We start from the raw sequence: 22195 nt of genomic DNA on the forward strand, positions 1-22195 counted from the left end.
GCGATTTTACACTATTCAACTCAACAAAGGCAAAACAACTCAAATAAATGTTTTCGAGCAGTTTGTGTGACACAGCGAGCGAGCCGCGTCGCGTCTAACGTTCGCACGCCGATGAGAGTTCGCTTTCCCTTCTTGCGTTTCAACGGACAATTTCATACACCAAAATACATGATATATTGGGGTGTCTGCTATATCTCAAGTGAACAAACAGTTGATAAAGAAATCGGGTATCAATATATTGAATTATGAATTATTGAAGGGGTCTAGTGATGCCGCTGTGATGTCCTGTTAGATTTTTCTCTATCGAGACAGCGTTAACGTATCAAAACTTCCGAGTATGATGTTGTTTAATTGTCTCTGACAACACGCAATCCTCGAGGCGAGATCATTTTTGCTCGCATCTTCACGAAGGTTTGTTGGTTGTGTACAATGGTTGCCTGCTTGAACATTCAAGCGATTTTACACTATTCAACTCAACAAAGGCAAAACAACTCAAATAAATGTTTTCGAGCAGTTTGTGTGACACAGCGAGCGAGCCGCGTCGCGACTAACGCTCGCACGCCGATGAGAGTTCGCTTTCACAGCTTCATGCGTTTGAACGGACAATTTCATACACCAAAATACATGATATATTGGGGTGTCTGTTATGTATCAAGTGAACAAACAGTTGATAAAGAAATTGGGTATCAATATATTTAATTATGAATTATTGTGAACAACACGGATGCCGCTGTGGTGTCCTGTTAAGATTTTTCTCTCGAAACAGCGTTAACAGCTTAAACAAAATACTGCGTTATTTTTGCACATACAGATACATTTAATACATCGTCACAAACTATGAAAGTTGTACTTTTATTTGTTGTAAAATAAAGAAAATAAACCGTGTGCTCTTTGTCTAAGCGAATATCTTTCTGAAACACGTCACAAAAACTTACACAAACATGAAACATATGTCTAAAGAAAGTAGGGATGGGCTGATCAATCCTAACGTATCAAAACTTCCGAGAATGATGTTGTTTAATTGTCTCTGACAACACGCAAACCGCGAGGCGAGATCATTTTTGCTCGCATCATCATGAAGGTTTGTCGGTTGTATACAATGTTTGCCTGTTTGAACATTCAAGCGATTTTACACTATTCAACTCAACAAATGTCAAAACAACTCAAATACATGTTTGCGAGCTGTTTGTGTGACACAGCGAGCCGCGTCGCGTCTAACTCACGCACTCCGATGTCTTTCGCTGCTGCTTGCGTCTGAACGGACAATTTCATACAACAGAGTGTCAAAATACATGATATATTGAGGAGTCTGTTATGTCTCAAGTGAACAAACAGTTGAGAAAGAAATCTGGAATAATTATATTTTATTCTGGCATTATTCCAGATGACGTCCTGCTATATTTTTCTCTCGAAACAGCGGAAACAACTTAAACAAAATACTGCGTCATTTTTGCCCATACAGAAACATGCAAGACATCATTACGAACTATGAAATGTGTACTTTTATTTGTGTACACTTACAATAACAACAAAACCTTGTGCTTTTGTAAAATAAATAAACAGGGTGCTCAGTCTCTGTCTTCGCGATTATTTTTCTGAAACACGTCACAAAATTCAAGTGAACAAAATCAACCATTCACGCAGTCTGTATTTTATCATCTCACAATGAATACAAATGCAACAAGCATGGCACAAAACGAAAATAATGATACTTCTCAGTTCTCAAAAGATTAAACTGAACTGTGCCTTAAGTATCGTATCATGCGATAAAAGCCTCTTAAAGAGACAGTAACAATTTAGCCTTCGTCCTGAACATAGACATTCCCAAGTAATTGAGAAGTACAAATGGTATTATTTTAAGTTTTTTTATTTCTCTCTTACCTTGTAAAATGCCACGTTTTTGAATGGCATGTAAACACAATCACTCCATTTTTTTCACTGGATCTGTTGCTATTTTAATGATTTAAAAATCAAAGCACTGACCATTTAAAGTGTGAGCTTGTAGGCTACATTTTGAAATAGTTATAAACAGTCACAGCTATACAGTGTTATTATGTGCCTAGATAGTCTTTCAAATAAAATTGCTTGTGATATGCTTATGTAAATCACACAAAAAAAACAGAAAAAAATCTTAAGAGAGAAGTGAAAGTGAAAGTAGAGATTTTCAAAGTGATTTTTCATTCAAAGTGATACAATTTCCACGCCATTTGTCTAAATCTTCTGAAACTTGGTGTACATGCCTCATTCCTCATGTGGAACAAAAAAGCCTTAAGGACCCATAACTTTCACCATGATGGATTTTCCCGTACGTTGAAAATTTGCGAAAACCTAAAAATACTCTTCTTCTCCTGAACTGTAGCTCCAATTGACTTGAAATTTGGTACACATTTGTAGAATGGACATCCTTGAAAACATTACTTAGGAAAAATGAATGTGATACAAAGTGTCTGAAAGGGGCGTGTTTATGTAAATGTCCAAATTTTAACAATATATACCTGTCAATAAATCAAATGTAATTTTGACTGATGGTTTTTCAAACCTAACATGCTTCAAGATGACATCACTCTGAAGTACTGCGCAAAGAATGGCCGACATTCAGCCCCTAGGGGCGCTACAGGCCATGTCGAAATTCCCATTTTCTGGTCTAAAATGTTCTAATTTGGTACAATGGTACTACAGGCCAACAGGAACCCACAAACCAAGAATGGCCGACATTCGCCACTAGGGGGCGCTAAAGGCCACGCCAAAATTCCCGTTTTCTGGTCAAATTTTTTTTTAATTTGGTACATTGATACTACAGGCAGACAGGAACCCACAAACCAAGAATGGACAACATTCACCCCTAGGGGGCGCTACAGGCCATGCCAAAATTCCCATTTTCTGGTCTAAAATGTTCTAATTTGGTACAATGGTACTACAGGCCAACAGGAACCCACAAACCAAGAATGGCCAACATTCGCCATTAGGGGGCGCTACAGGTAATTCCCAAAAGTCCCATTTTCTGGTCAAACATTTTCTAATTTGGTACATTGATTCTACAGGCCAAAAGGAACCCACAAACCAAGAATGGCCCACATTCAGCCCCTAGGGGCGCTACAGGCCACTCCAAAATTCCCATTTTCTGGTCAAATATTTTCTAATTTTGTACATTGATACTACAGGCCAACAGGAACCCACAAACCAAGAATGGCCCACATTCGACCATAGGTGGTGCTACAGGCCACGCCCCAAAAAAATATTTTCAAAGTGATACCATTTCCACGCCATTTCTCCAATTCTTCTGAAACTTGGTGTACATGCCTCATTTCTCATTGGGAACAAAAAAGCCTCAAGGATCCATAAGGTCCGGTATGGAATTTCCTGTACATTGAAAATGTTTCGTTTAGGATTCAGACAAAGACATGTTTTTTTGAATTCCTGAATTGGGAGGGTTTATCCCCAACCATCTACTGATCAATTTTAAATGATTTGCCATTTTGAGGAGGAATCCGCATTGCTGCTTGCAGCTATATTTTAAATTGTAACTGTAGTGGAATACAGTTACTTATATTTTGTATTTTAAATACGTAATCCCGTTACATGTATTCCATTACTCCCCAACCCTATATATATATATATATATCCTGAGCTGTTGTCATAAAAAAATAAATACTGTTTAAATAAACAATTTTTGAATACTCTGCAAAGTGAATAGGAAAAATAGTAAACTAGAACTATGTATTTACTTTTATTTTTACTAATTTACCAGATAAACTGTCCTTTGTCTTTTTTTTATGTATTTACCTGCAGCGTTTGAAGACCCATATGTCTTAAAACACAAAAGAAGACAGAAAATTCTTGCATGTAACTCCATTGTCCAGCTTTGAATGTCTTCTTGAAGTCAAACAGGACGAAGCTGAAAAATCTTTCTGTCTGCAAATATTGGTTGACCAAAGCCCTCTCTTTTCAGATAGAAAGTAAACATGTGTGATACAGGATGTAAATGGGTAAATCACGTGGGAATAATTTCGACACAACTTGAAGAAAGTAAAAAAGACTAAAGGCTTTAATGTTGAAATGTTTGTGAACATATTTTAGTCTGGTCATCAACCCCGGTTTAAACATTAACAAAAATCCAAAACAAATGAACTGAATGCACACAATGTGAAAATGAAGAACTGGGTTAATTTGAGTTGATGTTGTTAAATTGATGTAGAGCAAAAACATTTTATATGTTAACCTGTTAATTGTGTCCTTTATAATTGTGGATAAGTAAATACGATTAAATGGGCCAGTATATGTCACCCTACAATCAGTAAGTGGCATCAGGAGCTAAAAATGTAGACTCCTTCAAATTAATCTATTTCGTTTTTATTTTAATCTCATTATCAAATAGCAAAAAGCAATTTGAGCTATAAATATATTAAATGTGCTGATCATAGTGCATATAGTGTTCTTGCACACTGACAGTTAAACCATGTGTACTGTTGTTGACCCTGAACACTGGTTGGAATTGAACAAATGTTTGTTCCACTGAAAAGCGTCTGTGTGCCAAAAATACAAAACTTAGTAAGAGCTTGAATTAATTAATTGTTTTAATTGCAAGGGTAATTCTGAACCAATTTGAGATAAGACCAATACTAGTTTTTTTTTTTTTTTTGTGAGATTACCTACAATCACGTGTAAAACTAACTGTATGATAAAGCAGTTGGATGTGTGTGTCCATCTTCATTCTCTGGATACATCAGATGGATCATTTAGATCTTAAAATAATCAGATTGTAGTTAGTATGTTTAAAAAAAGATCTCTTTGGCCACTGAATTTTTTTAACATCAGTTAACATGCCAAAACACACTGTCATAAGGTCATTCTGGTCACCCACCAAAATTTTGTAGTTGAACGAAATCACAAGATAGATATATTATTGTAATAAACAGCATAATATAATGTAATGTCTTGTCCTTTAAAAGGATAAGCCATCCCAGATGTATATGACTTTCTTCTGCTGAACACAGTGATTTATTCCATGTCTTATGCAAAGATATGATGGGTTTGGGTGAGAAACGGATCAATATTTAAGTTCTTTTTTAATTATCTTCCCTGCCCAGTAGGTGGCAATATGCACAAATAATTATGTGAATCACCAAAAACAAAAGAAAAGAATGTGAACTTGAAAGTGAAGATTTAAAGTTAAAAATTACTTAAATATTGTGTTCAGCTGAAGATAGAAAGTCATACACATCTGGGATGGAAGGAGGGTGAGCTAATGGTAAGATAATTAAATACTTTTTGTATTACCTGAAGTATAAAAAACAATATTGCCCTTTATTCAAAATGAGAGCACAAAATGTTGATCAAAATTGTTTACATTTAAAATTAAATGTAAAATGTTGCTAAGTGAATAGAAATGCAAGCTAAACTATTTGGTCTCTGTGCCAAAAAGCTGAATCAGAAACAGAATAAGTTGATTTTCTGGTGTTTAGTTTATCATGTTGAGTTTACTGTTTAAATAGAGTTATATATTCAGTGATTCTGTGAATTCTAAGTTATTAAAAATTATATATAGGCTACATTATAGCACTCAGGAACACTTGTACACTTAATTATACATGTGATTATCTAATCAGCCAATCGTGTGGCAGCAGTGCAGTGCATAAAAGTATGCAGGTATGATTTGCACCATGGCATGATTGTTTGTGCCAGACGGGCTGGTTTGAGTATTTCTGTAACAGCTGATCTCCTGGGATTTTCAAACACAACAGACTAGAATTTACTCAGAATGGTGCCAAAAACAAAAAAACATCCAGTGAGTGGCAGTTCTGCTGATGGAAAAGCCTTGTTGATGATAGAGGTCAACAGAGAATGGCCAGACTGGTTCAAACTGACAAAGACTACGGTAACTCAGATAACCGCTCTGTACAATTGTGGTGAGAAGAATATCATCTCAGAATGCTATACATTTCTAAAATGCCAAAACTATTAATTATTTCTGAAATGCCAAAATGCCATTTCTGTGAAAAAATTTGAAACGTATATAGATTTGATTCTATATAAGCAACTGATTTGCATATTGATTAGAATGTACCTAAACAGATTGTTTAAATGGTCTATTGTTGCAGAGTGGAGGGCAGACCCGGCCCCTAATCAGGTTAATCATGGCTGCAAGAGGGATAAAGGCCGACTGGTAATGGCAGTGCGACAGAGAGAGAGAGGTTTACAATCAGTTGTCCGATACCTGTGTGCTTGTGTCTTTTGGTTTAAATTCTTCATTAAATATTATTTGTCAAGCCAGTTCTCGCCTCCTCATTTCCATTAACCCTTTACACCTATCTACAATGAATAATGAAGAAACACTTATATAATATGATTTTTAAAGAAAATAAAATATACATCAATAATTCTGCATTAAAGTTGAATGCATCTAAAAGTTTTTTTTATTTACAGTGGGTACGGAAAGTATTCACACCCCCTTACATTTTTCACTCTTTGTTATATTGCAGCCATTTGCTAAAATCATTTAAGTTCATCTTTTTTCCCTCATTATTGTACACACAGCACCCCATATTGACAGAAAAACACAGAATTGTTGACATTTTTGCACATTTATTAAAAAAGAAAAACTGAAATATCACATGGTCCTAAGTATTCAGACCCTTTGCTGTGACACTCATATATTTAACTCAGGTGCTGTCCATTTCTTCTGATCATCCTTGAGATGGTTCTACACTTTCAATTGAGTCCAGCTGTGTTTGATTATACTGATTGGACTTGATTAGGAAAGCCACACACCTGTCTATATAAGACCTTACAGCTCACAGTGCATGTCAGAGCAAATGAGAATCATGAGGTCAAAGGAACTGCCTGAAGAGCTCAGAGACAGAATTGTGGCAAGGCACAGATCTGGCCAAGGTTACAAAAAATTTCTGCTGCCCTTAAGGTTCATAAGAGCACAGTGGCCTCCATAATCCTTAAATGGAAGACGTTTGGGACGACCAGAACCCTTCCTAGAGCTGGCCGTCCGGCCAAACTGAGCTATCGGGGGAGAAGAGCCTTGGTGAGAGAGGTAAAGAAAAACCCAAAGATCACTGTGGCTGAGCTCCAGAGATGCAGTCGGGAGATGGGAGAAAGTTGTAGTAAGTCAACCATCACTGCAGCCATCCACCAGTCGGGGCTTTATGGCAGAGTGGCCCGACGGAAGCCTCTCCTCAGTGCAAGACACATGAAAGCCCGCATGGGGTTTGCTAAAAAACACCTGAAGGACTCAAAGATGGTGATAAATAAGATTCTCTGGTCTGATGAGACCAAGATAGAACTTTTGGCATTAATTCTAAGCGGTATGTGTGGTGAAAACCAGGCACTGCTCATCACCTGTCCAATACAGTCTCAACAGTGAAGCATGGTGGTGGCAGCATCATGCTGTGGGGGTGTTTTTCAGCTGCAGGGACAGGACGACTGGTTGCAATCGAGGGTAAGATGAATGCGGCCAAATACAGGGATATCCTGGACGAAAACCTTCTCCAGAGTGCTCTGGACCTCAGACTGGCCGAAGGTTCACCTTCCAACAAGACAATGATATTTCAGTTTTTCTTTTTTAATAAATGTGCAAAAATGTCAACAATTCTGTGTTTTTCTGTCAATATGGGGTGCTGTGTGTACAATGAGGAAAAAAAATGAACTTAAATGATTTTAGCAAATGGCTGCAATGTAACAAAGAGTGAAAAATTTAAGGGGTCTGAATACTTTCTGTACCCACTGTATATTATCTAGATATCAGAGTTCACTGTGTTAAGCATTTTCCCAGTTGATATAGTAAATTGTTTAGTTTTATAACATAAGTATTTTAATGTTAATATGGCATCTTTGTAGCACTCTTCCACCAGCTCGACAGCAGCTTCATGTGGCATTTTAGATGCTGTGAATTTTATCTCTTTTTAAACGTAAAGTTCGGTCAAACACCAAAGTCGTCCTTTGAAAAAAATAGTATGTAAAAGAATCACAAGAAAAAAATTATTTGTTCATGATTAACCATGGAATTAAATTTGTGTCATCTGTTGCTGATTTGAATTTTAAGACAATATTTTTTAGCAATCATTAGGATTTTAAATTGAAAGTTGACAGCCCCATACGCTGTGTCTAAAGTGGGTAGGACAATGAGCAATGTCAGCCCCAGAGAATACGGATTCAAAGTGAATAAGCTACAATTCATAATTTCTTGTGTAGTAACATAGTGCTTCATGTCGTTTTAGTTTTTGTGTGAAATATGTTTATATGTCAGATACATTTTTAACTGCAGTGTTGGAACATCCCCATGTCTTTAAACACAAACGAAGACCACAAATTGTTGCATATAATTCCATTTGTCTTGCATTGAGTCTTTTGAGGTTGAAAAGAGTGGTGGAGTGGTGGTGGCGTAGTAGCTAAAGCACAGGGCTGTTAATCAGAAAGTCGCTGGTTCAAACCCCACGGCCACCACCATTGTGTCCTTGAGCAAGGCACTTAACTCCAGGTTGTTACGGGAGATTGTCCCTGTAATAAGTGCACTGTAAGTCGCTTTGGATAAAAGCGTCTGCCAAATGCATAAATGTAAATGAACAAGATCAGAATCCTTTTGTCAGCAAATATCTGTTGACCAGATTCACCTCTTTTCAGATAAAAAGTAAACATGTGTTAGATAGGATGTCAACTGGAGTAAAATCACGTGGAAATTATTTCAACACAGCCTAAAGAAAGTTGAACACGGTGGTAAAAGAGACTTTAATTATCACAAAAAAATACTTGAAATGTAAGAGAAAAAAAATTCTTCTTAAAAGCCTTTGTCTAGTGAGTGAATTTTCAAATTCTTCTCATTATGACTTTAAAATAAAAGGTTGGCTGAACTGTGAGGGGATGGCCCCCTTGTTGCAAGAAATACCAAAAAGCATCCCCATTGTAAAACCACCATCCCCTTTAGATAAATTTAGTCATGTATTACTTAGAATTAATCATGCAAGTAAAATGTTTAATTTTCTATGTTTGATAAATAGCATTTAAATAACGGCGATTAGCTGGTCAGAATTATGCTGCCTGCCTTTACATGCTACCGAATTATCGTAAATCGTAAAAGTTGCACATGAATGACCTCTCAAGTCGAAATTACATCTGGGAAACTCTTAAATAATGTTGATATAGAGTTTCTGATATGGGCGGAGTTCTAAACTTTCAACATGGCGGAGAAGAATGCGGTTTCTGTAGTGAATGACAGGTTTTGTTCATTTTTCTAAATATAGTTAATTGTTAGCGCTTGCCATTTTAGTAATATTAATTTATTTATATCAGCTACCATTTAAGATGCATATTGTACATTTGTAAACTGTGAAAATAGCTTGTATTTGACCAAAATTCCATTATCTTCAGCAAGCTTACTGAGTAATATATATTATGGTGTCAAAATAAAATTTCCTCAGACATGGGTATGAATTAACCTGGTATCATCCATGTTTACTGTTCTTTCCGTAAACAAAATTTTCATGCACTTGCAGAATTGGCCAAGTGACAGTGGGTGTCTGTGACAGTGGGTGAACAATCTACAGATAAAACCTTTTTATGAACATAACGTGGATTCTTTTCACAGAATTCATCGTAAAATACAATAACAGAGAGTAACAGGTGCATATTATGGCCGTGTGTCCTAGGACTCCTAAGAGTCAACGAAGTGGTGCTCATTTTTGTCCAGAACTATTAAATAAAAATACATAAAAATGCAATTCACACCAACCAGTTGCTTGAATACACCTCTTCTATGATGAGCATATTTTCATATTTTCAAGTCATATTGACATTTTTTGTGGGGCTCAAATATGCTAAATGGCTAATCAGAGTCAACTGGAGGTGTACCTGTGGATGTATATTAATGCCTACCTACAAATTCAGTGCCTCTTTTCTTGACATAATGGGAAAATCAAAAGAAATCAGCCAAGACTGTGGACCTTCACAAGTCTAGTTCATCCTTAGGATCAATTTCCAAATGCCTGAAGGTACCATGTTCATCTGTTCAAACAATAGTATGCAAGTATAAACACCATGGGACCACGCAGCCATCATACTGCTCAGGAAGGAGACGCATTCAGGCTCCTAGAGATAAATGCAGTTTAGTGCAAAAAAGCAAATCAATCCCAGAACAACAGCAAAGGACCTTGTGAAGATGCTGGAGGAAACAGATAGACAAGTATCTATATCCACAGTAAAACAAGTCCTATATCCCGTTACTGTTTTACTGTGTGACAAAGCACTTCAAAAGTTCCTTAGACAAATTAATTGAGAAGAACTGGCTCAAAGGAGTGATAATTTCTTCACACATCAAGCATCGCTTCAATTCAAGAGCCCTGTGCACGTTCGTCTATAGCCGTGTTCACAATGGAGTACTATCCATTCTACCTTCACTGTTTTTGTCAAACATAGATATAACAGACACAGAAAGAGTAGACGGTAGTAAGGCATTCAGTACACAGTCTATGTGTTCCATGGAGGGCATCACAACACATTATAGAAATGCACAGGGCACATTTTGTTTGACACAAAATGGACACATGCTGAAATTGTCTCAGTAGATCAGCGCCCCGAACAGACTCCCTCTTTGGTTTCCTTTCGCAGTAACCTCCGTTTCACCCACCTGCCTTTCCACTGCTGTCTTTACCTTTCTTCCCTCACAAGATTTATTTTCCAGCCTGGATCTAAACACTGCTACAGACACACTACGCTGCAGTTTATCAATCTGTCTAGACTGCATCTGTACTCTCTCCTCTAGGCAAGCACGTATGACACCGCCCAGTCCCTGGCATTCTTAGTGAACACTGAGAGGAGATGGCGGAAACCTAAAGCTCCAGCACATCTGAGTAAGTAACAGTCTCTGCTTGCTTCTTTTTCTGAAAACAAATCTGAAAAAAAAAAATCCTATTATCAAGACAAGATCAACAGCACCGCAGACACTCGCAGACTATTTAGGGCATTCAACACACTCCTCTGTCCTCCTCCTCCACCGCTTGACACCTTATTGACAACAGTTGTCTTTGCCACTTTTTAACTAATAAGGTTACAGCCATTAGCAAAACATCTCTGTATGACAACAAAGACAAACGTCTAATGTCTGCTCTGATCACTGCTTCTGTAAGCCCCATGCAGTCATAAACTCTATATTAGCTCTTACCTTAGGTTGTTTTCTTCAAAGTGAGCCATTGTCTACTTGTCTATGAGCTGGGTAAATAATCTAATATTAAGTCTCAGATGTCCAAATCAAAATCTGCAATCTAAAAGAATGATAAAAAATAATTGGCAAATAAGGTTTCAACTACTGTTTAAATATTATTCATCATCTCAAAGCTGACGACTGTTGCTTTTTAGCGACACCTAGATTGAGCTTGTAGTCCATGTTGATGTTATAGAGAGCTGAACAGATCTACACATATAAACACCTTGACTAATGTGGGTGTAAAATACACATTCAGATGTACTTACATGTTTTGTCAGATTTTAACTCTCCATTAGAACACGACATGACCAGATATTCAGATCTCTCCACACCTACAATATTCCATGCAGACTTGCAATAAAGCCATTTCATGTCACCATGTTTTACATATACCTTATATTGGGGGTTGTACATTGTACATTGTGTACATCTCAATAATTTATTCAACTACTGATTAAATATGATTCATCATCACAAAGCTGACGACTGCTACTTTTTAGCGACACCTAGATTGATCTTGTAGTCCACTCAGTGGCCAAGATATTCGATCGAAACCATGGGGAAGGTGCGTAGGATCATAAAAGACTGTGAAAATTTGTCCAATATTTTGCAAATTGTCCACTGTAAGTGTGTAATATAAGCTTTTAAATGTGCGTGTTAAAAATAGGCAGCACATTAGCTGGATACAAATAAAGAAATGCCATTATACTCTTTAAAACATATAAGAAACTGAATTGACATATTTTTCTTTTTTAATAACCTAATTTAATCCAGCTGCCTCTGTGTGAGATTAAACAAATAGTATTTTCATGGTCATGTGATTCTAACATGGCAGACTCCATCAGGGGACCCTCTCCATATAAAATAAAACAGCTTTCATAAGGTTTATGATAAGAAGTCTGTACAATATCTCATGTGAGTCTTTAGGACTAAAACATTTTAATGAGGAAAGAATTACTACATGCACCTTTTAGTTAGTGAAACATGGTACCCGCATTTGTTACTTCTCCTTGATCTAACCCTTAATATTGGTTTTGTTGGTGTAAACTAACGTAGTCACGTTTATTAAGTGATGTTAAATAATACAATTGACTTGATTCAAACCAGTTTATTTAGATGTTACAACATGAAGCAAAATAATGTGAAAGGATATTAAACTCAGTGTAAAGTGTTTGAATACAATTTATTTATGCCAAACATTTTCTGAAGCAATTTTGACAAAAGAAAGTTTTTTTAAATCACAAAAACCATAGAAAGTTAACATAAGCATGTTAATGGTAGCAGTAGTGAACATACAGGTGAAACTCGAAAAATTAGAATATCGTGCAAAAGTTCATTAATTTCAGTAATTCAACTTAAAAGGTGAAACTAATATATTATATAGACTCATTACAAGCAAAGTAAGATATTTGAAGCCTTTATTTGATATGATTTTGATGATTATGGCTTACAGCTTATGAAAACCCCAAATTCAGAATCTCAGAAAATTAGAATATTGTGAAAAGGTTCAGTATTGTAGGCTCAAAGTGTCACACTCTAATCAGCTTAGAGCCCGAAGCCATTTGTTTTGAGAATAATGGCTGGCTGATGAAGTTATTGGCTGGCTAGCAGGCTCAGCCAAAACCTAAATGGCTGCTGCAGCAGCCAAACTTTTCATAGCTGCAAATGGCTGAAGCTGCCACTTCATGTCTACAGATGTCTATGTTATACCGATTTACTAGATCTCAATATTTCCAAGCAATGCATGGCTTACACTATATTTCTACAAAATGCAATACAATGTAATAAAGAAAACACCAGATTTTACTTTCACAACGTATGTACATATTTGCTATAGTGCTAGGCGCATTCAATAGCCACTGTAACGTTAGTGAATAATGTCCCTGATGCTGTGTAAGAATGCACACTTGTCAAACTTCACGGAGTAACGTTATGCATATATTTATGACATGTACAGTAATTCGCTGTTCAACTTTATAGTTAAGGCGAGACACTACAGGTGAATAGGGTAAAATATTTTAACTAGCAGATATCACCATGAAACTTTCCCAGTTGATTACTTACATTAAGATGAGAAAAAATGTATTACAAGTTTTCTTTAATTTAATGTTTAAATATGAAAATTAGGCAATATCTAATTAAATATGTGCTAATTTGCATATATTTTAAAAAACGAAATCTGAGTATTGGATAAAGCCAGGTTAAAAATATTTTTTTAATTGTGTTCACATATTAGATGGGAAAAAAATTACAGAGGGATTTATGGATATCTACTTTTGTTATCCTGTAAATCAGAATATAATGATTTTCACCATGTTTTTGGAATAAAATGTTATATATATCAGGCTAGGAATAATATATTTACAAATCCCTCTGTAAATGTCTTCATAATATAACTAGTACTACTGAAGTGGAGATTTCGGACTTGGAGTATGAGAGAAAGGTCATTTTGAGAAAACGGGCTTTAAAGATTTATCATCAGCCAATGAGATCGCGCATTCAGTCTTTTTACTTTCACGATTGGTTGCTGATAAAAAGGAAATGACCATATTTGGATCCAACAGGATTGTACAGAAGAGAGAGAGCTTCCTAACGGTGCATGTGATAAGAGGGTGAGTGACGGCAGAGATCGCGGAGAAGTATGTTGATTAAGAACGCAAACTTTTGTTGAATTTATGAGAAATCTACAGACGCAAACAGACGAAGTGTAGTAAATGTGTATTTCAGACTTTTTTCACCACAAGTCTGAAAGAAGACATGTTATTGAAGACAAATATCCAAAAATCTCAAAATTGACCAGTAAAAAAAAGCGATGTTTTGCCTGCCGTGTCTCGCCTTAATATAAACACACACTGTTTACAGTATTATTTTGGACAAAGTTTTGCACATTTCACTTCAATGTACACTGAAGCATGCGTCGTGAATTAGCAATGTGGAAACGGTGGTTTGTTACTGCAGTAATATCACGTTCAGTGCCATAAATCTCTCCGTTCCAGAATATCAATCTTTGATTCAGGTGTTTGTGCAACCGTGCCCTGAAGATTTAACAAAAGTCTGGGTAGGCCTAAGTTAAAAAAAAAAGTAAGTAGGAATTAGGAAAGTATGTGAGAAGTGAGATCAAAATTAACTTGCTTGCTTCTTTCCGCCATTTCACCTCAGTGCGAGAAAAAATGCATCGCTTCTTCTGTACGGAAAACGAGCAATTTTAATTGGTCGTCAATTCACTGTGAGTCTGTGTATCATAGCAACGAGCACAAGACTGTGCTGTTATGAATCCAGTGGGAAAATAGATCTCGTGTATTGTTTATATATTTCGTGTGTGTATGTCTCTATGTGATAGAATTATTATTTGATGCAAATAATTCTAGCCGGCTCAGCCAATATTTATCAGATGGCGGCTCATTTTGGCTTACTGAAATTATTGGCTGGCGGCGGCTGAAATTCTAAATGGCGCAAATGGCGAGCCTGGCGGCGCTTCGGGGTCTAAATCAGCTAAACACCTGCAAAGGGTTCCTGAGCCTTTAAATGGTCTCTCAGTCTGGTTCAGTTGAATTCACAATCATGGGGAAGACTGCTGACCTGACAGTTGTGCAGAAAACCATCATTGACACCCTCCACAAGGAGGGAAAGCCTCAAAAGGTAATTGCAAAAGAAGTTGGATGTTCTCAAAGTGCTGTATCAAAGCACATTAATAGAAAGTTAAGTGGAAGGGAAAAGTGTGGAAGAAAAAGGTGCACAAGCAGCAGGGATGACCGTAGCCTGGAGAGGATTGTCAGGAAAAGGCCATTCAAATGTGTGGGGAGCTTCACAAGGAGTGGACTGAGGCTGGAGTTACTGCATCAAGAGCCACCACACACAGACGGGTCCTGGACATGGGCTTCAAATGTCAAACGTCTTACCTGGGCTAAAGAAAAAAGAACTGGTCTGTTGCTCAGTGGTCCAAAGTCCTCTTTTCTGATGACAGCAAATTTTGCATCTCATTTGGAAACCAAGGTCCCAGAGTCTGGAGGAAGAATGGAGAGGCACACAATCCAAGATGCTTGAAGTCCAGTGTGAAGTTTCCACAGTCTGTGTTGGTTTGGGGAGCCATGTCATCGGCTGGTGTTGGTCCACTGTGCTTTATTAAGTCCAGAGTCAACGCAGCCGTCTACCGGGACATTTTAGAGCACTTCATGCTTCCTTCAGCAGACAAGCTTTATGGAGATGCTGACTTCATTTTCCAGCAGGACTTGGCACCTGCCCACACTGCCAAAAGTGCCAAAACCTGGTTCAATGACCATGGTATTACTGTGCTTGATTGGCCAGCAAACTCGCCTGACCTGAACCCCATAGAGAATCTATGGGGCATTGCCAAGAGAAAGATGAGAGACATGAGACCAAACAATGCAGAAGAGCTGAAGGCCGCTATTGAAGCATCTTGGTCTTCCATAACACCTCAGCAGTGCCACAGGCTGATAGCATCCATGCCACGCCGCATTGAGGCAGTAATTAATGCAAAAGGGGCCCAAACCAAGTACTGAGTACATATGCATGATAATACTTTTCAGAGGGCCGACATTTCTGTATTTAAAATCCTTTTTTTTTTATTGATTTCATGTAATATTCTAATTTTCTGAGATTCTGAATTTGGGGTTTTCATAAGCTGTAAGCCATAATGATCAAAATTATATCAAATAAAGGCTTGGAATATCTTACTTTGCTTGTAATGAGTCTATATAATATATTAGTTTCACCTTTTAAGTTGAATTACTGAAATTAATGAACTTTTGCACGATATTCTAATTTTTCGAGTTTCACCTGTATATGTCTGCACACGTGTGTGTGTGTGTGTGTGTGTGTGTGTGTGTGTTTGTGTCCATCTTCATGCTCTGGATACATCAGAGGGATCTTCAGATCTTAATACAGGACAGAATACATAATTACAGATAGAAATATAACAACATTTTTACTTAAGTTGACATGCCAAAACATGAACACACACTTGTATAGGTTCAGTGTTTGTGTTTATCAATAACTAGGACTTCATCTCATCAAAATTTAGTGCTAAAAATAAATCTCCTGAAATCACACAGATATTCATTTAAATTAAATTTGGTCAACAGCATCATCACATGTAACATCATCAATCATTAATTTAATGCCTCTAAAAGAACTCTCTAAAATTCATTGTGAAGATCATACTTTCATTACCTCAGTGTTTCCACTCCAGTTTCTTTTCAATCAAAAACACTTTTTGCCTTGCCTGAAAAAAGGATCAAAAGAACACTTGCTGTGTCAATGAACTTATGACATTATAAGTGCACAAAATAAAAAATACAATGTTAATGACACGGATAGTGTGAGTGATGCTGTTAACTGAACTGGAGTCAGAACACTGAATCAATATAATCAAAACACACTTAATGAGGAGATGATCCTGGAGTTTCAAACAACAGTCTGAACTGTCCTTTTGGGCCTGGCCCACCCAATCATGAACTTGGCCCACCTTGAGAACTACACCTACACCCACCCCTCCAACTGTTCGGCCCACCCGGTGGGTCGTTTGGCCCACCATACATCTTAGAGCTGGAGCCAGGCCTGTCTCAAATACATCATTCAGCTGAAATATATATATGAACTTGCTCTTATCGATTCAAATGACTTTTATTCAATTTTAAGATGACTGTAAGTGACACATGCAGGGAAAATAATTAGCTAGGGAACAATAATATTGCAAAACAATTTCCATTGTGTGTTTATTACAAGCCACAGTGTATCATCACAAATATTTGCCTTTCAGGTAAAGATCTGCACAGATGTTATAAAGAGCTGAACAGATCTACAAATATAAACACCTTGACTAATGTGGGTGTAAAAATACACATTCAGATGTACTTACAAGTTTTGTCAGATTTGATCTCTCCATTAGAACACGACATGACCAGATATTCAGATCTCCTCCAATCTCCAATATTCCATCCAGACTTGCAATAAAGTCTCACGAGTGTCACCATGTTTAACAAAGACCTTATATTGGGGGGTTGAACATTGTACTTCTCAGTAATGTCAGGTGTAATTTCACAGGGCTCTATGACAGTTAAAGTCAATCTGATTAGACACAAATTGTAAAATAGTTCTTGATGAGAGTGAGATTCAAGAGAATAATTTAGAAACAGACGACTCACCCAGACACTTTGGAGGGGTCTCCCATCTCCCATTCTGACACGTATAATATTGCTGTTGTTTGTCTAGCACATAGTCTCTTTTGCAAATATAATACACCTGTGTAATTACGTCACCATTCTTTCTAACTACAGTAAAGTCTCCATGTTCAAGATGAGGTGGCGGTGGACAGATTTCACCTAAACAAATGAACGTAACAGACATATTTTCATCCATTTTGAGCAGTTTCACAATTTCCACAGAAAATATTTGTTCACTTTGAAATCATCTACATTTTTTGCAGAACATTGTTTATCATTTTAAATCTCATTGATGAGCATCATATATACAGTATATATATATATATATATATATATATATATATATATATATATATATATACCAATTAAATGTTTGTACATAACCTCTAATATTTTATGAATACTATTTTCCACATATCATAATAAAAGCAAAGCTGTCAAACCTGAAATACCACAGACAGATTTATGGGCATTACGTTGTGACTAAAAAAACAACAATGACAAAAAAAACCATAATAATAATAATTAAAAAAATAAAATAATAATAATAATATAATATATATATATATATATATATAAATAACCAACAAAAACTCAGACATTGTCAGACAATGTTGATTACACCTCTGCACACTTTTCTTTCAACCACCTTCTTGAGGTTCATCCTGTGATGCTTTGAAAACAGTATTAAAGGAGTTCCCATGTATACTGTGCACTTGTTTTCTGCTCCAAAAGAAAAATGTTTTTAGAAATAATAAAAAAGTGTTAATGTTGTCAAATGTGTTCATGTTTATTTTGGGGATTTCTTTCATAGTTATTCAATATTTAATTAAGAATACTAATGATCAGATTTTCAAGTGTTATTTTTATATTATTACTATGGTCAGGCATTACAATGGTGGAGTTAATAAACACAAATATGAATAAATATGAAACTAATGTGTAAGTTTAAATCTCCCTCTGTTCCGCTCCCACAAATTCACTCAATCAATAGCAGTGTTGGGTAAATTACATTAAAAAAGTAATCCACTACTGATTACTTCTCTAAAATTGAAATATGATTATTTTACTGATTATTTCATTGGGAAGTAATTAGATTACTAAGTAACTCTATAAAACCAATTAAATCTGCGAAAAAACCCAAATGTGACACTAATAGCTCTTTTAGTACTTTTAATATTGACTTTTACAGCAATATGACAAAGACAGTACCTTGCTTAAAGAGATCCAATGTATCTCAAATATGCAACTTAACTTTCTTTTCTCAAATATGCTGTAGTGTTGTGTTTATACAACTTTACAGCAAGTGGATTATTTCTACCTCTCTGCTTGTGCTCAGATGAATTGATTATCCTTTATCACTTACGCACTGCATTGCATTGTGTCTGGGTTTATTTTGTGTACAGTGCATAAAGAAATAAAATAACCATTTTTCATGATGCTATTCCATAAATGTTTCCACCTTGTGAGTGATATATCCCTCTTGCTCCGTTTTCAGGTCCGTTCTGCATAATGCGGCAGCTCATTTAAGATTATCGCAGCCCATTCTGCCTGTTTCGCGTCGGTTCTCCCTATGGCCAGACCTCCCCTGATCGGACCCAAATTGCGTCAGCAATTTTATTTTGTACAATTTTAGAGTGAAAAAAGGAAAGGAGCACCGTGCAAAAGTTTAGACACCTCAAAAGATTTGAGCTCTCAGATGACTTTTACCAAGGTCTCAGACCTTAATTAGCTTGTTAGGGCTATGGCTTGTCACAATCATTGTTTGGAAAGGCCAGGTGATGCGAATTTCAAAGATTTACATATACTCTGAATCCTCAAACCTTGTCCCAACAATCAGCAGCCATGGGCTCCTCTAAGCAGCTGTCTAGCACTCTGAAAATTAAAATAATTGATGCCCACAAAGCAGGAGAAGGCTATAAGATAGCAAAGTGTTTTCAGGTAGCTGTTTCCTCAGTTTGTAATGTAATTAAGAAATGGCAGTTAACAGGAATGGTGGAGTTCAAGTTGAGGCCAAGAAAACATTCAGAGAGAACTCCTCGTAGAATTGCTAGAAAGGCAAATCAAAACCCCTGTTTGACTGCAATAGACCTTAAGGAAGATTTAGCAGAATGGAATAGTGATGCACTGTTCTACTGTGCAGAGACACCTGCCCAAATATGACCTTCATGGAAGAGTCATGAGAAGAAAACCTTTCCTCCGTCCTCACAAGAAATTTCAGTGTCAGAATTTTGCAAATTAACACCTAAACAAGCCTGATGCATTTAGAAACAAGTCCTGCAGACTGATGAAGTTAAAATATAACTTTTTGGCCACAATGAGCAAAGGTATGTTTGGAAAAAAAGGGAACAGAATTTCATGAAAAGTACACCTCTCCAACTGTTAAGCACGGGGTGGATCGATCAGGCTTTGGGCTTGTGTTGATTCCAGTGGCACAGGGGAACATTTCACTGGTAGAGGGAACAATGGATTAAATTAAATACCAGCAAATTCTGGATGCAAACATCTATAAAAAAGCTGAAGATGAAGAGGATTGCTTCAACAGGATATTGATCCTAAACACAACTCAAAATCCACAATGGATGACTTCAAGAGGTGCAAGCTGAAGTTATTTAGCTGGCTACAAATAGCTTTTACAAGCTGGGATACTTTCCAGGGGTGTTACTAAGTACTGACCATGCAGGGTGACCAAACTTTTGCTTCTGGCACTTTTCCTTTGTTATTTTGAAACTGTAAAAGATGTATAACAAAAAGTAAAATTGCTTAAAATATTAAAGAAATGTGTCATCTTTAACTTTATGCCTTTTGGAAATCAGGCCAACTTTTGCTCGCTTAGCTATTCACAGCAACAGAAATTTTGATCAGGGGTGCCCAAACTTTTGCATGCCACTGTATATGAGGTGATACAGACCTCTCAACATTTCAAGTGAACTGCTGAAGATCATGAAAAGCAGCTAGAAGAATGTTGTGACACAAAGAACACTTAAAGTATATGTACTGTATATATAATGTTTTTAAATGGTAAGAAAACATCATGACATTCTCTAAAATGTTGGGGTTGAATCATCATGGGTCCAACCAATTTTTGTCCATCGTGTAAGCAAATGTGATTGTAAGATTTAAAGGGGACTCACTTGTGCAGACAAAATCTCCATGCCACTCTTTATCTTCACACATCCAAGTACCCTCTGGGATTTTATCATATGGACTATTGCACTTGTATGACACATTTTCAAAGTTGTTGTACACATTTTTCTCATTTAACAGTGTCACAAACGTCATGTACTTTGTTGGTCTGGAACAATGAGCTTTTTCTAAAGGAACAATACAGAATTGGTTCAATGTAAGTTAAATGAAAGTTAACAGGGTTTTTTTTCCAGATAGATTGTTTGACTGTACAGTATGTATGACATGCCCAACATTTCCTTTTAAAAGAAAGAAAGAAAGAAAGAAAGAAAGAAAGATAGAACGAAAGAAGGTTCTTTTCAGATTTACTCACTAATACATTTCGGGTAAATCCAGGTTTTTACTTCACATTTAGCAGTTGTCTCCCTCGACTCAAACCCCTCAACACACTCAAAGCGTACTGTATCTCCATGTGAATATTCTCTTTTGTCTTGGTTTTCATCTACCAGCCTGGGATTGTTTTCTCTCCGAAGAGGTTTTGAACAGAAAGCTGCCAGTAAGAGGCAACAAAAGAAGAGAGAAATCAGAGAGGATAACGTTTAGGTTACTATTGTAACCCCATTCCATGATGGAGGGAACGAGATATTGTGTCGATTGTAGTGACACCAGGGGCTTCTTTCGAGAGCCTCAATTATGGTAAAAATAAGCAAAATTGTTATTAAATGTGTAACAAGAATGTTTAATAATAAAATAATATAATAATGTCATTTTGTAGTATCAAATAATGTTTAATTATGCAGTAAATAATCAATACATTTACATTTTGATTGTATGTTTTCTGTGATCACAGTTGAAATATTAAATTATTGGTGAGAAAGTAAACAAGAGATGAAAACTTAGCACCTCCTCACATTTGTATTGTTCTGTATCTCCTCTTGTTGTGGTTTAAATGGGTTATAATGGCAATGCATTCTGAATGGGTCTTTAAAACACACTGTAGTTACGATCACCAATCAAAACTCACCTTCACATTTTGGTGTTTCTACCCAAGATGCATTGTGGCAAAAAACGTCCCTAGTCCCCCTCATTGTGAACAAGTTTCGACATTTGTATGTTACAGAAGATCCTTCAGGATAAAATTTCTGAGGGTCAGAAATCATGACTGAATTTTCCACTTTTGGTGGAATGTCACAATGCACATCCTCTGGAAAAAGACATATATTACAAATCAAAACAACAAAAAATTGGACAATAGTAATATATATATATATTGCTATTTATGTGTACATGCATTTATGCCACCTTTGTGAAACACTAAATAATGTGTGTAAATATTCAATTTAAAAGCATACATGCTGCTTCAGGTGCAGCTCCTGTGTCGCCTTTGCAGATGGTAATAGATATGTAAGTATATAGATTACTTTTCCGGCCCACTGTGTTTGTGTCTTCATTGTTACTCATAGTCATGTAATAAGAGTTCAAGAGGCTCACCCTCACAGGTTGCTGCCTCCCATTTACCCATGACACATTTAATCGAGCTATGTGTTGATTTAAAGCCTGGATCGCATTCAAATTCTGCAGATTCTCCATTAAGAAAGGTTCCTTTTGTTTGCTTCATTTTTCCATGTACAACACTTGGGAAAGCACCACATTCTTCCTCCCCTGAAAAAAGCAATGACAAGTT

The 22195-nt window shown here is 36.5% G+C and overlaps 2 protein-coding genes across 14 annotated transcripts in view; one reads left to right on the forward strand and one right to left on the reverse strand.

Annotated features, from left to right (window-relative positions):
* The window catches only part of cfh (complement factor H), a 148230-nt gene that overhangs the window by 93954 nt on the left and 32081 nt on the right, over nt 1-22195 (forward strand). The gene's annotated exons all lie outside the window — the stretch shown is intronic.
* The window catches only part of LOC127641303 (coagulation factor XIII B chain-like), an 83610-nt gene that overhangs the window by 56959 nt on the left and 4456 nt on the right, over nt 1-22195 (reverse strand). For 4 of the 13 annotated variants that reach the window (XM_052124219.1, XM_052124218.1, XM_052124216.1 and 1 more), the window contains exons 6-7: nt 22003-22173; nt 21864-21893 (exon numbers count right to left, since the gene is read on the reverse strand). The exons of 2 other annotated variants lie outside the window; for them this stretch is intronic. In XM_052124219.1, the coding sequence (XP_051980179.1) occupies nt 21864-21893; nt 22003-22173 (201 nt within the window). Of the gene's footprint in view, nt 1-3783; nt 3952-20519; nt 20700-20884; nt 21062-21535; nt 21716-21863; nt 21894-22002; nt 22174-22195 lie in introns of those variants that run through there. 7 more of the 13 variants (XM_052124220.1, XM_052124213.1, XM_052124217.1 and 4 more) reach the window with 6 other exon arrangements.

Source organism: Xyrauchen texanus, chromosome 50, assembly GCF_025860055.1.
Source record: "Xyrauchen texanus isolate HMW12.3.18 chromosome 50, RBS_HiC_50CHRs, whole genome shotgun sequence".
Classification (NCBI taxonomy): Eukaryota; Metazoa; Chordata; class Actinopteri; order Cypriniformes; family Catostomidae; genus Xyrauchen; species Xyrauchen texanus.